Genomic DNA, 16,126 nt, shown 5'->3' with positions numbered 1-16,126 from the left:
ACCAGGACTTCTGGACAGAATGTGATTTTTAGACACATTTCAGTCCAGACACTTCTCATTTTAGAAATTATGCACCGCACCTGACAGGTGTAACTTTATCACACTTCGATTTCCTATCACCGACATTTCAGGTATTTAGAAAAAATTGCAAGCTGCTTCTCCAAGATTACAATTCCCAGGAGTCAGTGCGGCCACGAGTCTACAGCGGGCAATCAGAAATGCTCAGGTTGCAGCAGCCCTTGTTTTGTGCCTTTCTGGGTTGGTAGCCATTCAATCTGGTGGTGATTGCATTTACCTTGTAAATGAAACATGGGCCTTACGCTCAGAATTGCATTTAATGGGCATATGGGCTGGCTTTTGTTGGATACCAGCTCATGTTGGCATCACAGGGAATGAAATGTACAGCAAAGCAGACTTTAAGTAGGACCTGTATCGATGTTTAAGTACTTTTATCTCACAGTGAAATTAAGAGCTGCCCGCTACAAGAGTGTATTCAGAGATGGCAAAAAAAATTGGGAAGAGAGCAGTAACAGTCGCAGCGTTTTCTCCTTTTGCCCTAATTTGTGAGACTTTAAAATGTTGAATCAGCCTGGTCGAACTCGGCAAGTTTGTATCTTTCGAGTATTAGCTGGACACTGTGCAGTTCAAAGCAATCTATTCAGTATTGGGCAGGTGGATTCAAATATTCGCGCAAACTGTGGAGTACCAGAGACAACTGATCGTATTCTTATTGTTGTTCAGGCATTAAGTCGTGTCCGACTCTTCGTGACCCCATGGACCATAGCACACCAGGCCTTCCTGTCCTGCGCTCTCTCCCGGAGTGTGCTCAAGTTCATATTCATTGCATCAGTGATGCTATCTAGCTATCTTATCCTCTGCCGTCCCCTTCTCCTTTTGCCTTCAATCTTTGCCAGCATCAGGGTCTTTTCCAGGGAGTTTTCTCTTCTCATTAGGTGGCCAAAATATTTGAGCTTCAGCTTCAGTATTTGTCCTTCCAATGAGCAGTCAGGGTTGATTTCCTTTAGGATGGACTGATTTGACCTCCTTGCAGTCCAGGGGACTCGTAAGAGTCTTCTCCAGCATCACAGTTCGAAAGCATCAATTCTTCGGCGCTCAGCCTTCCTTATAGTCCAGCTCTCACAGCCATACATTACTATTGGGAAAACCATAGCTTTGATTATACGGACCTTTGTCGGCAAGGTGATGTCTCTGCTTCTTACTATGGTGTCTAGAATTGCCATAGCTTTCCTCCCAACGAGCAAGCATCTTTTAATTTCATGGCTACAGTCACCGTCTGCGGTGATCTTGGAGCCCAAGAAAATAAAATCTGTCACTGTTTCCATTTCTTCCCTTTCCATATGTCAGGAAGTGATGGAGCCAGATGCCATGATCTTAGTTTTTTTAATGTTGAGTTTCAAACCAGCTTTTGCACTCTCCACTTTCACCCTCAACAAGAGGCTCTTTAGATCCTCTTCGCTTTCTGCCATTAGGATGGTATCGTCTGCGTACCTGAGGTTGTTAATAATTCTCCTGGCAATCTTAATTCTGACCTGTGATTCATCCAACCCGGCATTTCTCATGATGTACTCTGCATATAAATTAAATAAGCAGGGTGACAATATGCAGCCTTGTCGTACTCCTTTCCCAATTTGGAACCAATCGGTTGTTCCATGTCTGGTTCTTACTGTTGCTTCTTGACCCTCGTACAGGTTTCTCAGGAGACAGGTAAGGTGGTCTGGTACTCCCATCTCTTTAAGAATTTGCCAGAGTTTGTTGTGATCCACACAATCAAAGCCTTTAGCATAGTTAATGAAGCAGAAATAGATGTTTTTCTGGAATTCTCTTGCTTTCTCCATTATCCAGCGAATGTTGGCGATTTGATCTCTAGTTCCTCTGCCTCTTCACAACTCCGCTTGTACTTCCGGTAGTTCTCGGTTCACATACTGCTGAAGCCTAGCTTGTAGGATTTTGAGCATAACCTTGCTGGCATGTGAAATGAGCGCAATTGTACGGTAGTTTGAACACTCTTTGGCATTGCTCTTCTTTGGAATTGGAATGTAAACTGACCTTTTCCAGTCTTGTGGCCACTGTTGAGTGTTCCAAATGTGTTGGCATATTGAGTGCAGCACTTTAACAGCATCATCTTTTAGGATTTTATATAGCTCAGCTGGAATACTGTCATCTCCGCTAGCTTTGTTGTTAGTAATGCTTCCTAAGGCCCACTTGACTTCACTGTCTAGGATGTCCAGCTCAAGTTCAGTGACCGCACTATCATGGCTATCAGGGACATTCAGATCTTTCCTGTATAGTTCTTCTGTGTATTCTTTCCACCTCTTCTTAATCTCATCTGCTTCTGTTAGGTCCCTGCTTTCTTTATCCTTTATCATGCCTGTCTTTGAACAAAATGTTCCCTTGAGATCTCCGATTTTCTTGAAAAGATCTCTAGTCTTCCCCATTCTATTGTTTTCCTCGATTTCTTTGCATTGTTCATTTAAGAAGGCCTTCTTGTCTCTCCTTGCTATTCTCTGGAACTCTGCATTCAGTTGGATATGTCTTCCCCTTTCTCCTTTGTTTTTCGCTTCCCTTCTTTCCTCAGCTACTTGTAAAGCCTCATCAGACAGCCACTTTGCTTTCTTGCATTTCTTTTTTTTTGGGATAGATTTTTCTTTGGGATAGTTGCTGCTTCCTGAACAATGTTACGGACCTCCGTCCATAGTTCCTCAGGCATTCTGTCTATCAGGTCTAATCCCTTAAATCTATTCCTCACCTCCACTGTATATTCATAAGGGATATGATTGAGGTCATACCTGAATGGTTTAGTGGTTTTCCCTACATTCTTCAATTTCAGCCGAACTTTTGCAAGAAGCAGCTCATGATCTGAGCCACAGTCAGCTCCAGGTCTTGTTTTGACTGACTGTATAGAGTTTCTCCATCTTTGGCTGCAAAGTCCATAATCAATCTGATTTCAGTATTGACCATCTGGTGAAGTCCATGTGTAGAGTCACCTCTTGTGTGTTGGAAAAGAGTGTTTGCTATGATCAGCGTATTCTCTTGGCAAAACTCTATTAGCTTTTGTCCTGCTTCATTTTGTACACCAAGGCCATGCCTGCCTGTTATCCCGGTGATTTCTTGACTTCCTACTTTAGCATTCCAATCCCCTATGATGAAGAGGACATCTTTTTTTGGTGTTAGTTCTAGAAGGTGTTGTAGGTCTTCATAGAACTGATCAACCTCAGCTTCTTCGGCCTCAGTGGTTGGGGCATAGACTTGAATTACTGTGATGTTGAATGGTTTGCCTTGGATTCGTACTGAGATCATTCTATCATTTTTGAGATTGTACCCCAGTACTGCTTTTCCCACCCTTTTCTTGACTACGAGTGCTACTCCATTTCTTCTAAGGGATTCTTGTCCACTGTAGTAGATATAATGGTCACCTGAATTAAATTTGCCCATGCTTGTCCATTTTAGTTCGCTGATTCCCAGGATGTCGATGTTCAATCTTGCCATCTCATGTCTGACCACCTCCAGCTTACCTTGATTCATTGATCTTACATTCCAGGTTCCTAAACAATATTGTTCTTTACAGCATCGGACTTTCTTTTCACCACCAGACACATCCACAGCTTAGTGTCCTTTCGGCTTTGGCCCAGCCACTTCACTCTTTCTGGCGCTACTTGGAAATTCCCTCTGCTCTTCCCCAGTAGCATATTGGACACCTTCCGACCTGAGGGGCGCATCTTCCGGCGTCATCTCTTTTAGCCTTGTGATACGTTCCATGGGGTTTTCTTGGCAAGAATACTGGAGTGGGTTGCCATTTCCTTCTCCAGTGGACCACATTTTGTCAGAACTCTCCGCCATGACCTGTCCGTCTTGGGTGGCCCTGCACGGCATAGCTTATGGCTTCACTGAGTCACGCAAGCCCCTTCGCCACAACAAGGCAGTGATCCATGAAGGGGCATCGTATTCTAGGGGATTGTATAAAATATCTGAGAGGACGGGAGCCCTTTCTCTGCATGTTGAGGGACAGGGAAGCTCCTGCTGGGGATGTGGGTGCTCTCCTTAAGATTTGATTTGTGAGATTCGGTCTTCTGTGATCTCCGCCACCTGGCCTGTTTATGCTTGATGGTAACTTAGCCAGCAGTTTGTGAGTTAACTTCCTAGGCTAATTCGACGTCAGCGGGTGGCGGGAAGAAGGCCTGCACGCCTTGCTTCTCCATAAAACCCCCAGGAGAACGAGAAGGTTGCAGCAGGCATTACCTGCCGATACCTGAGCGACGAAGACGGACCTTCGCGGCCTGCGCGACCGCATCGACTGATGCAATTGCAAACAAAAGTTGCTCCAATAACTAGCAGGTGATCCGCCTCCTTGGTATCTGATTGAGCGAGATGATGGCGAGGCCACACCCGCTTCCCTGCGATTGGCTGCGCTATTATCTCCGGCTGTCGCTTTGCCACGCGACGCCGCGTTCGCTCCTTTCTCCCACCGGAGGTGCCACGTGGGCAGTCCCAGGTTTGTGCTCTGGGGAGCAAGGCGGACCCAAGAAGAGGCAGGGGTGGGGGGAGGCAGGGCAACGAGCGGGGCCGATACGGAAGGGATCGAACGAGGGGGATACGGAGCGGGTGGAGGGGAGAAGCGGCAGGGAGGGGCGCTTCGGACGTCTGGGAGGGAAAGCTTTGAAGGGACAATGGGGAGCAGGCGGGGAGTGAAGTGAAGCGTCGAGAAAGGAAAGGGGCTGGGTGGGTGAGCTGTGATGACAAGCTGAGGGGAGTGATAGAATCGGAAGCCCCCGGCGATCTCCAGGCTGATATACGGGGTCTCAGATATTCGGCCCTGCTGTTGCCATAAATCCGTGCAGGGTCCGAGGGTGGGTCGCGTGTAGGTGCTGCAACACAGTCGCGGTGCTCACAGCGGAACCTCTAATTTGTTGCCTCTTTTTGTTCGCTTCCAGGAATCCCTTAGATCGCTTCTTGGCAACTGTTGAAGCCATGAGCGTGGGATTCATCGGTGCTGGTCAGCTGGCCTTCTCTCTGGCCAGGGGTTTTACAGCAGCAGGTAGGCAGGTGCCCCGGATACCAGAGTTGATGTGCAACAGTGAAACAGCGGCTTTCTATGGGATTCGCCTTGTTTATATAACTACATTGCTCCATATAGATCTGAGTAAAACATTGGAAATTATGTGAAAATTCCCCATCTTGATAACCTGTACCCACATGCATATCTCTGCCTCTCAGATGACCTGCCCTTTCTCTGGTGTGAGGTGTTCTATGCTTGTGCGTTTTTGTGTGTATAGAGATGTGAACGCTTGGGACAGAACCAGAAAAACTGGAGGATAGACGAATTAGAGATTAAAAAAAAAAAAAAATCTGGCATTTTCTGCATTTTCTGGATTTTTTCCCCAGGCCTTCACATCTTCTGTGTGTGCGTGTGGTATTCCAGAAAAGTGTTTGAGCGGGGGGCGTTCTTTTTGTTGGTGTATTGCAAGAATGGGTTTTAGGCCTGAAGTTAATCTTATACAGGATTTTGTGGTGCATGTACTAAGCTGGCCCATATTGAAATTGCACCCATAATGGTATCCGTGGTAAATTGCCGACCTCTCCAGAATAATTTGTTCCACAGTAAAGTATATGCATTGTTGCAAAAATGGTAATTGCTGTGAAACAAGGGCAGGTGACATGCCCTGTCTGTTCTTCTTGTATTTGAACTCCTCCTTGCAATTAAATACCCAGGTTGCAGCAATCGTTGCCTGTAAACAAAAGCCTGGAACTCAGCTCTAAGACTGGGGTGTCCAGGGGCCTTCCAGAGTTTAACATGGAGAAGAAAATTCCTATTTCCTTTTGTGAAGTTTCACAAGGAATGATGTAATAAGACTGGAAGCTAGAAGAGTCCATGATTAGTCACAAAAAAAACACACATTGCAAAAGAGAGCTTGGTTCTTCCTGCAGGTCTGGGAAGCATACAGTTCTCAAGGATGGTAAATTTATGTGCAAATTTTCCAACATTTCTCAGTTCATGTTCTGTGCCTCAGATTTATGCATCCATTCTTCAGGTGGAGGTTTTGTGACAACCCAGAACTAGCTGGATTGCCTAAGGCAGGGGTGGGCAAATGGTAGATCTGGATGAACTGGTAGATCTTTAGGTGATTTGCAGTAGATCAAGGATTTCTGACTCCCAAATAGTTTAACAGCAGCAAGAATATGACTCCTGCTTTTCACCCTAAATTATATTGCTCAAATGAAGAAAGCTTGGGGTAACTAGGAATGCATTTTTTGTACGGAGGGACTTCTGTTCATTTCTGGTAAAAAAAGGTAAAGATGTCCCCAACCAGTCGTGTCCGACTCTAGGGTGTGGTGCTCATTCCCGTTTCTAAGCCGAAGAGCCAGCGCTGTCAGAAGACGCTTCCGTGGTCATGTGGCCGGCATGACTGAACACCAAGGTGCATGGAACACTGTTACCTTTCCCGCCGAGGCGGTACCTATTTATCTACTTGCAATTTCTTGCTTTCGAACTGCTAGGTTGGCAGAAGCTGGGACTGAAGACGGGAGCTTACTCCGTCACGCAGCACTCGGGTCTCGAACTGCTGACCTGCCGACCTTCCAGTCTGCAGTTCAGCGACTTAACCACTAAGCCACCGTGGCCCCATTCATTTCTGGTACTCAGAACAAATTCTGGGGCTCAGAGTTCTTTAATCCTAAGAGTATTTCTTTTGCAACAAGCTTGGTTAGTGGATCGTAGAGTTCTAGTAAAAAAAATGAAGTAGATCCTGCAAGCCTAAAATCTGCCCACCCTGGCCTATGGTGAAGAGTAATGAGAATCCCACTGACAGTTGAATGGAAGGATGAGCTGAAGGGGGAGATGATGCCCAACGGTTGAATAACTTAGCAGAACAATGGCCCAGAGGTGGAATCTAAAGCAGGAGATTTTTCTCGTTCCAGGGATCTTGGCTGCTCACAAAATAACAGCGAGCTCACCAGACACGGATCTCCCAACAGTATCAGGGCTGAGGGTAGGTTCCAGGATCTGAAAAATCTAAAATTTCTCTTTCCCAGTCACAACAATCCCATAAAAATCCCACCATGTTTGTGTTAGCCTTGCACTATGCTAATTTGTCAGGCCTTCTTTTTAGTTTAATGTCGGTGTTTTCAGGGGCTGAACTTCCCAGCCAGTCCACTTTCAGCCACTGGCTCTGGGGCTCATTCATGTCCTTTAAAATAGAACTAGGGAAAGTGGGAAATTAGACCCAAACTACATGTTACACACAATTGCACGTAACTGTAGCCTGATGGCCCCTTTTTTTAGCATGAAAAGCAATTTTATGATGGAGGTGATTGAGACCAGAGAAGTGCTTGCTAGGAAGTGTATATTGCCCTTTCATCACAAGCTGTGTAAATGTACTAATGCATCAATTGGCTTTCTTCGCAATGGGGTTTTAAAGGCAAGCTTGCTCTCACAATGATGCATTTGAAACCCTATGGGTGACAAGGTATTAGAGGGATTTGGACCAGGTTACTTATACACACACTTTGCTACTCTTACTTTGTTCCCGTCCAGACTGCTTTTCGAGTTAAAAAAGGACTTCTGTGCTACAGTTACACGTATTTGTATGTAATGTATACTTCAGCCCTTTGTTTCTAACCTTGGAACAGTGGGTGTCTTGCCCAGTTGGGATCAACCCGGGGAATTCTTATATCCCAAAAGCCTTGGCTGGTGCCAGGTTGCTGAATTTATCTGTGGTTTGTTTGTTTCTGTCTCATTTCTATTCTGGTTTTCTACATAAAATGTATTCAGAGTGGCATGCAAATATATTAATCTCCTAATAATCATTATAAAAATATCCAGTGAAACAGTAGTAACAACATATAAAACTGCATAGTAGTGTTATGACAGAGAAGAAACAACACACCAAATTCCTGTGTAACTAAGGGCGCAATCCTATGCATGTTTAGACAGAAAAAAATCCTGCAATGGCTGGCTGGGGCATGCTGGGAGTTGTAGGATTTTTTCTATCTAAACATGCATAGGATTGCCCCATAAAAATGTCTTCACAACCAGCTAATAGTGGGAAGAGAGGAAGCCTGTTGGATCTGGCCAAGGAAGGTAGTTAATAACTGTAGTGCTACCGCTAAGAGGGCCCTGTCCCTAGCTCCTGCCGACCATATTTCCAGTGGAGATGAACCAGAGGGCATGGTCTCTACAGCCAGGCTTATATAGGCAAAGGTGGTCCTTGGTCAGAGGCTGTTAATGACTTTTAAGGTCAATACCAATCCTTTAAATTGAGCCCAGAAACAAATAGGTAAATCATGCAGATTTGCTCCAGTCAACACGCACTAACCAACTTTCTGTCAGCTGCATTTTGTACCAATTGCTGTTTCTGAAATCTTAAAAGTTAGTCCAACATAGAGAGCACTGCGGTAGTCTGGTCTATTCTTGATGAAGCTAGAGCGCTTGTAATTGAGGCCAGGTCTGACAAGGATGGTAAAGGGTGCTTCTGGATAGCTAGGGACAACACAGGGTCCAGGAGCACCCCCATATTGCGTATGTGATCCTTCACAGGGAGCTCAACCCTGTCAAGAACAGGCTGACTAGGACACTTCCACTAAGGTTGACAGAACCCCCAACCAGCAGTATAGTTTAACCTTCACCTCTGACTCCCTCATTCAGTGTCTGTTTAATATGTAAGGGACAAAGTCCTGGGATATTGATGGCCACTGGTATACTGTCTATTGAGTTCTTGTTCCTGCAGTTTCCAGTAAACAAGATTATGCTGAACTCTTGGCAGACCCCACGTGTCTAATCCTGTTGTCCTTGCTGTTGTCTAAGTAGAAAGAGATGAATGCTTCACCGGTTGCTCTTCAACTTCTTAATTTCAGAAAATGGGTGTGAATTTCACTATAAGCAACAAAGAGACAGTTAAAAACAGTGATGTCCTGTTTCTGGCAGTGAAACCTCCCATAATTCCATTCATCCTGGACGAGATTGGCTCAGACATAGAAGATCGGCACATCGTGGTCTCGTGTGCTGCTGGTGTCACTATCAGCTCTATTGAGAAGGTGAGAAGAGTCTCACAGGATTTCTAACAAATCTTTTCAGGTTGGGTTGAGTGTGGGCAAAGGGCAGCCAGTGGACTCCTCTGAAGCCCAACGGATGGCAACATTTCTGCGTGTTTAAATTTGGAACTGCCCCTTTCATGTGGATTCTACATTCGTGTAGATTTCTACATTGTAGAAAGAAGGGAGGGGAGATTACCATGTACTTTAGCTCCCCATAGCACCTCTTCCCAAGGATCTTTCTCCTAGCTAAAATTACTCCTGGTAAAGAGGTTATCTGCAGAGAAAGTACTTGTGAGGGGAAAGCTGTGGGGAGCTAAACCAGCAGGGGAAGTTCTGCACTCTTCACCACACCATCTGCCCCAGTTTGCTTTTAAAATTGGATCCTCACCTTCTCTTTTGGCATAATTGAGGCCGTTCTGCACTTAAACGCAGTGCCAGCCCAAGATATTTGGCAGAGGGCCCTCCTCTCCCCTGCTCTTGGGCCAACACTTCTTAAAAGGTCTTGCTGCACCTTTCAGATTTCCACCTTCATCTCTCCACCCCTCATGGCTGGCCCTCTTTAAACACATGGAACTGCTGCTGTGATCTAGAAACATAAGAAACTGCATTCATTTTCAGGAGGACATTTTAAATCCGTCTGGCCATAAATAATAAAAACAATCACTGATCTTAATCAAAACAATCCCTGGGTTGGATCCAGGATCTGTCTTCTGCAAGAGGAAAGGACCTTCCATGAAAGGAAGGGCTCTGCTTGCAGAAAGTATTTCTGCCCAAGTTTTGAGGATCCCCTTTCTCCCCCACACCACAGCTCATCCCATTTAGCACGGCCTCCTGACTGTGTGTAGCATTTTCCGGGGGCTGGAGGGGCTGCCTTAGGAAGCAGGAATGGGGAAATCCACTTCTCCTGGCATGGTTGATCTAGCTTAAATGTGGATCCAACCCCTGTATTTCATTATAACAAATGTAATGCTTTTGAAGTATAATTCAGTCCTTTGAAAACATGGTTAGTGGGGCTAGGCCGTCTGGCGGGATCGTTAAGGTGCTCCACCCCTGCTTTACATAATTCTGACATGCCCGGAACTATTTCCTACAAATGAAACGGTAAATGGCTTGTTCAGCATTGCAGAAGGAATGAAAATGTCTGCCTGCTCTGGCCTGGAATCTACTGTGTCAGGGAAAATTTTATGCAAAGCATGTGATTGTAAAACAAGGTCTAGCCTCCCCTGGGGAAACATTGCACATTGCTATCCTACACAAGGCTCTTGGCACCATCTAGGAGATGTTTGCAATGAAAGCCTTAACAGGAATCTGTTCCTGGACAGTTTGATGCTGGCTGGCTGGCTTCCCCATACATTCAGTTTAGGCATTTGTGCCCTCCCTGCATTTCCTCTGGTGCTCTGGCTCCTGATTTTTCAAGTAGAAATACAAATAATGTAGGCAGTATGTGCTCTCACCAGAGCCTTAGCCTAGTAGTCTTTGTAGACACCTGACCTTCTTCTACCATTGACTACAGAAGCTTCTTTCCTAGCCAAGCTCAAGCATGGGTCACTGCCACCCCCATGGATTCAACAATAAATAACAAATTCTTTGTTATTGTTCTAATTATTCATAGTTTGTTTCTGATTTTTTGGCATTTGTGTGTTACAACAAATTCAATTGCAACAATTTTCTCCCACGGACCCATTCTTACATTGTCCCGGGATGATGTCAGTAATGTGTAAGCCGTCTTGCTGATCTTGAGGCCATTGTCCTTGTGGTTTCCAGCCCTTCCGTACGGATTTTCAGATGTTCTGTTTGGCTAGAATGTATGTATGTAAGAGGAAGGGTGGGATTGCAGTGGCAGACTCCACTGTGATCCCATAGGACCTACACATGTTCATTTGAGAGCCTATGCATGTGCCACGTATACGTGCTTCGGGATCTCTCTACATCAGGGGTGCAGAACCAGGCTCAGGGCACAAATCTGGCTTGCCTGGGTCCCAACCCATCCCTCCGGGATTCCCCAAATGGCCATGCTCTCTTCCCCTGGTTCCACCCCCTTTCCCCCAACCACTAATGATTTGGTGTTCTCCTGGCTTTTGTGCATATTTTCCCCCATTCTAAAAGGTTGAAATGCTTCTCCTGAAGGCTTAGTGACTGGCAGTAACAGCCTTAAGCTACAGTCGGCTGGTATTTTTGTCCCCTGCCCTTTTGACTTCAGCCCCATGCACCACTGGAATGCAGCCCCCGAGAGCTTCTCTGAAATGAAATGCATTCTGACCCTCAGGCTGAAAGAGATTCAACGCCCTTGCTCTACATGATTTACAACTTTGAAAAAGCAGGAGGGTTGGATTTTCTCTACCCCTTGCTACCAAAGAGCTCATTTCAATATAAGCTGTAAGTTAAACACACTCATTTGTTTCTCCTATTTTGCATCTCAAGAAACTTTCTGCCTTCTGCCCCACCCCGAAAGTGATCAGGTGCATGACCAACACCCCAGTGATTGTACGGGAAGGGGCCACTGTCTACGCCACGGGGAGCCACGCCGAAGTGGAAGACGGAAAGCTCTTAGAGCAGTTGATGGCTAGCGTGGGCTTTTGCACTGAGGTGGAAGAAGACTTGATCGATGCCGTCACTGGACTCAGTGGCAGCGGGCCTGCTTACGTACGTGCCATTTCTTTCCTGTATGCGGCAAAAGGAACTTCTTAGGCAAAGGAGGGATTTTAAATGCAGGTACAAGGCTAGCAGTATGCTACAGGAACAAAGGAAGGTGCCGTATACTGAGTCAGATGATTGGTCCATCTTGCTCAGTATTGTCAACACTGACTGGCAGTAGCTCTCTAGGATTTCCGGAAGGAGTCTTAGCAACACTACCCGGAGATGCTGGGGTTAGGCTTTATCGTGACACGCCTAATCTCCAAAACATCATTAGAGCCATTGACTTCTAGCCTCGATGATGTGTTCAGAACCATCATACACCGACAACAAGAATCCATTAGCAGCTGGCATTTGGGTGGCTCTTGAGTGCTTGGCGGCTAATTGTTCCCATATCAAAGTTCAGTGGTCCCAGCCAAGGTTTGGATGGCAACAGTCTCCAAGGTAAAAGTTTTTGTCCTTGGCCTTGGATGGGCATGGTTTATATTCACAGCTCGCATGAGGTTTGCTTTCCTTAGGGTGCCTATGCTGGCTTTCTTGGAGAGGAGAGGTGGCAGTTAGGAACAATCTGTCCCATTAAGTGTGTAAGCTGGTCAAGTGTTGCTGTGTTTTCCTGGTTGCATTTCATCTCCAGAGACTCGAGCCTTATTTTCCTCTTTGGTCTCTTAGGCATTCACAGCCCTGGACGCCCTGGCAGATGGAGGGGTGAAGATGGGCCTTCCTCGCAGGCTTGCGGTCCGGCTGGGAGCCCAGGCCTTGCTGGTCAGTGTCTCATCTTGTATGCGCCTTCTTTGAGCCAGGCCTCTTCTGCCTTTATTGAAAATATTCCCCAACATTTTATTTTTAATTTATTTTTTAAAATACATGGCTGTTTGAAGCTTCTGGAAGCATCCAGCACGACTCTGCTTTCTTGTCTAAATTGATTTCTTGTCAAAAGGACAAGCAGAAACAGGGGCTCTGTAGGAAGGGCCCAGGGGATGCTGATGCTGATTTGGTCAGGTGTGATACAGAGCAGGCTTCCTTTTAATCCAGCATGCATCTTGTCATTTTGAGGAAGGGTCCAGGTGCTAGATGTTCCACCTTGTGTAGTTGTGAATAGGGCTCTTGAGTATTTTCCTAGAAATAAAACATTGGACTTTAAAAAACTGAATAGAGGTTAAAACTCTTGCTGCTGTTTCTATCAATCTGTTTAACTCTTCTTCCCAATACTGCAGGGAGCCGCAAAGATGTTGTTGGACTCTGAGCAACACCCTGGACAACTGAAGGACAATGTTTGCTCACCAGGGGGCGCTACCATCTATGCCCTGCACTTCTTGGAGAGTGGTGGTTTCCGCTCGCTGCTCATCAACGCCGTGGAGGCGTCCTGCATCAGGACAAGGTACCCACGAGCCTGGAGGCAAGGAGTAGCACCCCCTCTTAGCTGTGCCCTCTGAGCTGCTAATGGGTTTTCTGTCTCTCGGTAGGGAGCTGCAGTTCATAGCTGACCAGGAGAAGGTCTCCCCAGCTGCCATTAAGAAGACCTTAATGGATAAAGTGAAGCTTGAATCTTCCTCTGCCAACAAGGTCAGCCTGTTCAACAACAAGAATCCTGGCAGCAAGAAGTACTGAGGGGGACAGGGCCTGGCCTGGTCATGCTTTTCTGTCTCTTTCAAGGGAACCTGTAGCTCAAGCTGTGGTGGGGGTGGGAGGCCTATCCTGAACTCGAGACTGCAGGAAAAAGGAATATTAGCATCCAGATGTGATGATTAGAGATGATTAGATTTCTGGGGGCTGAGGGGGAGGCAATCCAGGAGAGTGTGGATGTTACATCCTCTGAATCAGACAGATTTCTCTTTTTTGGTAGTTTATTATTTACATTTTTTATCCCATGCTTCCTCTTTGGAGCTCCTTTCTCATTTATCCTTGCAACAACCTTGTGAGGCAGGTTTAACCTGAGAGACAGTGGCTGGCATGGAGAGCTTTATAGCTAAGGTGAGGTTGGAACCCAGGTATTCTCAGTCTAGCTCTTGCGGCTTTTTAATAGAGCAGAGACTGGAGCCCACGCAGGGCCTTCAAGTCCTGATAGCCCTCGTGTGTATCCCATTCTCATGGAAGAGTGACTACTGTCCAGTCTACAGGGCATTCTGGATTGTGATTGCCTTGATGTTTTTTAATCCTTGTTGCAAACTGTACTGCAGCTGTTTCTGGTTTGCTTGATCTTATTAGACTGCATCAGGAACCACCACTTTCTGTGACTGTTCCAGCTGTACAACTCCCACCATGCTACATCCCACAATAATAAAAGAAAATGTATCACAATCTTTCTTTCTCTGCCGCCTTCCATCTTCTCTTACTCCAGTTGGACCTCCATTCTGGCTGCGTGTATGCTGTTATCCTACAAGCCAGTGTGGTGTCCCTTCAGATTACAAGCCCAGTATCTATAGTAGCTCAGGTCTAATTGGAGTCTAGGAAGCTGCCTTCTGTCAGGTCAGACCATGAGTCCCATCTAGCTCAGTACTGTTAGTCTGACTGGCAGTGGTCCTCCAGAGTCTCTGGCAGAGATCTGTCCCATCACCAGATCCCTTTTACCTGGATGTGCCAGGAACTTAATCACTTACTGCCTAGTGCAGGCTTCCAGCACGTAACCCTGAAAGAGGCATGTGACTAGAATTTGTTCAGTTCACATGGTGGGGTGGAAATTATTCATATTACAGTTCTGACTTCCAAAGTTGGGGTGGAGCATTTCAGTGGGTCTGTTTTTTGTTACGTTGGCAATAACCAATAAGTGCTATGATTTTTTATTATTGTTTTTTTATTATTGCATTTATATCCCACCTTTTTTCCTCTTGCAAGGAACCCAAGAGCAGTTTACATGGTCCTCCTCCCCATTTTATCCTCGCAACAACTCTATGAGATAGGTTAGGCTAAGGCCTGGTTCGAACATAATGACAACCCAGAGTACGGGTTGTCATTGAATTGTAGGCTGTTGTTGAATCATGGATGAACACTTCACTATAGTTTAACTGTGGATTGTTAACTACGAACAACCCAGAGTTCATAACCCAACAACAAGCATGGGTTTTCTTTCTGGGTTGCTCCATGGTTGACAACCCATAGTTAAACCATAGTGAAGGGTTCGCATCTAACAACAACCTATGATTCAATGACAACCCATTCTCTGGGTTGTCATTATGTGCAAGCCAGGCCAATGACTGGCCCAAAGTCGCCCAGTCTCTTCTTGGCCAGGTGGGGACTAGAACCCAGATCTCCCGAGTCCCAGTCCAACACTCTAATCACTGGTTCTCATACTATGATGCAAGCATGAAAGAACTATTAGCTGGATACAGTCACAATGGAAGCTTCACCTGCTGAATTTCACTCCCAACTTCCCTCTGGTATTCCTCATTTTACAAATGAGGATTGAGACTTCATGCTTGCTGAAGGTTGCATGATGGAACAAGAAGTCAGAAGCTGTGACTTGCAGGTAGAGTTGAAATCTGAGGTACTTATTAGAGTAAAGTACAGGAAAGACAACTCCCTCCTTGCCCTCATTAGATGCTGCCTGTACCTACCAGCTGCAGTGTTTCATACAGTTCTTGAGCAGAGCTAAGTACCATCTTTTCCCTGTGCAGAAGAAGGCAGAGCTTTGTTCTGCCCCTTGATCCTAGCACCTCCCCCTGCCTCTCTACAGAACCTATATTTCTTCAGATCTTGGAGATGGGCATCTTGTCTGGACTACTCTGTAGCTTTGGCATTTCATGCCTTGCAGAGGAGCTGTAAGCTTGCTGATGCCCCATTCCATACTGATCATTACCCATTTCCTGCCCAGGCTTTCTGCCTCCCTCCCCTTTTCTTGCATAATGTATCACTACTTTCTGATTACTATTTTCAGGCTCAGGCATAAGAGGAAAGCATGGTTTTCCGCTATATATATGAGCCCGAACAAGGCTCAGGCTCACAAACTGCCCCCTCTCCTCTTCTTTAGCAGCTGCAGGAAGGAGATCAGAAGCATCTACTTCTGCTTTTAAACCAACCACAGTTCCCTATTACATCCAAATTTTGGAAACTGTTTAAACAGCATTTTAGTGAGGATAAGCTGGGATCAAGCTGATTTTCTATTATGTCTGAACCAGGCCACTGTTTCAACTGCACATTTGTCTGCTTATCATGTTTGAGGGTGCTGTCTTCGCACACAGATCAGGAAAAAATAGCTTTTTGCTATAGACACTTGCTGTAGCTACAAATACTATACCTCTGGAAAGCTTCAACATTCTCTTTCTCCCCTTCCCCCTGCCCCAAAAGGAATCCCTTCATTCACCCAAGCCCTTACCCCTCCCACCTCCCTGTATGACAATAATTAGAGTAAGGAACCTCACTACTAGTGGGGAAGAAATACAGTTGGCTACTGTCATGGTTCATATGCTGGATAACAGATGAAGGAAGATCAGTTTGCTTTAGTCAGGAG

At 45.8% G+C, this 16,126-nt stretch overlaps 1 protein-coding gene across 3 annotated transcripts; it reads left to right on the top strand.

Moving 5' to 3' along the window:
* The first annotated feature begins 4,476 nt into the window (after window positions 1-4,476).
* On the top strand, window positions 4,477-13,980 carry PYCR1 (pyrroline-5-carboxylate reductase 1). 3 transcript variants are annotated; one of them, XM_084837843.1, is made up of 8 exons: window positions 4,477-4,510; window positions 4,950-5,053; window positions 6,934-7,004; window positions 8,869-9,048; window positions 11,470-11,691; window positions 12,352-12,444; window positions 12,897-13,060; window positions 13,146-13,980. In XM_084837843.1, the coding sequence occupies exons 2-8, from the start codon at window positions 4,987-4,989 to the stop codon at window positions 13,288-13,290; spliced, it is 942 nt and encodes a 313-aa protein (XP_084693969.1). In that variant the 5' UTR covers window positions 4,477-4,510; window positions 4,950-4,986; the 3' UTR covers window positions 13,291-13,980. The 3 variants fall into 3 exon arrangements, with proteins under 3 accessions (XP_084693969.1, XP_084693970.1, XP_084693971.1); XM_084837844.1 differs by having other exon boundaries at window positions 4,477-4,737; XM_084837845.1 differs by lacking the exon at window positions 6,934-7,004.
* Window positions 13,981-16,126: the final 2,146 nt, after the last annotated feature.

This window comes from Heloderma suspectum, chromosome 2 (genome assembly GCF_057233095.1).
Source record: "Heloderma suspectum isolate Gila_16-S chromosome 2, 16-S_ref, whole genome shotgun sequence".
In the NCBI taxonomy this organism is placed as follows: domain Eukaryota; kingdom Metazoa; phylum Chordata; class Lepidosauria; order Squamata; family Helodermatidae; genus Heloderma; species Heloderma suspectum.
Note: the sequence above shows the minus strand (reverse complement) of the source record. Positions and strands in the feature narration are given on the sequence as shown.

Excerpts from the sequence above, each read along its gene's own strand:
- PYCR1 (XM_084837843.1), top strand. The coding sequence starts at position 4,987 with ATGAGCGTGGGATTCATCGGTGCTGGTCAGCTGGCCTTCTCTCTGGCC. Across the intron at positions 9,049-11,469 it reads CTATCAGCTCTATTGAGAAG|AAACTTTCTGCCTTCTGCCC; the intron begins GTGAGAAGAGTC and ends TTGCATCTCAAG. Across the intron at positions 11,692-12,351 it reads GTGGCAGCGGGCCTGCTTAC|GCATTCACAGCCCTGGACGC; the intron begins GTACGTGCCATT and ends TTGGTCTCTTAG.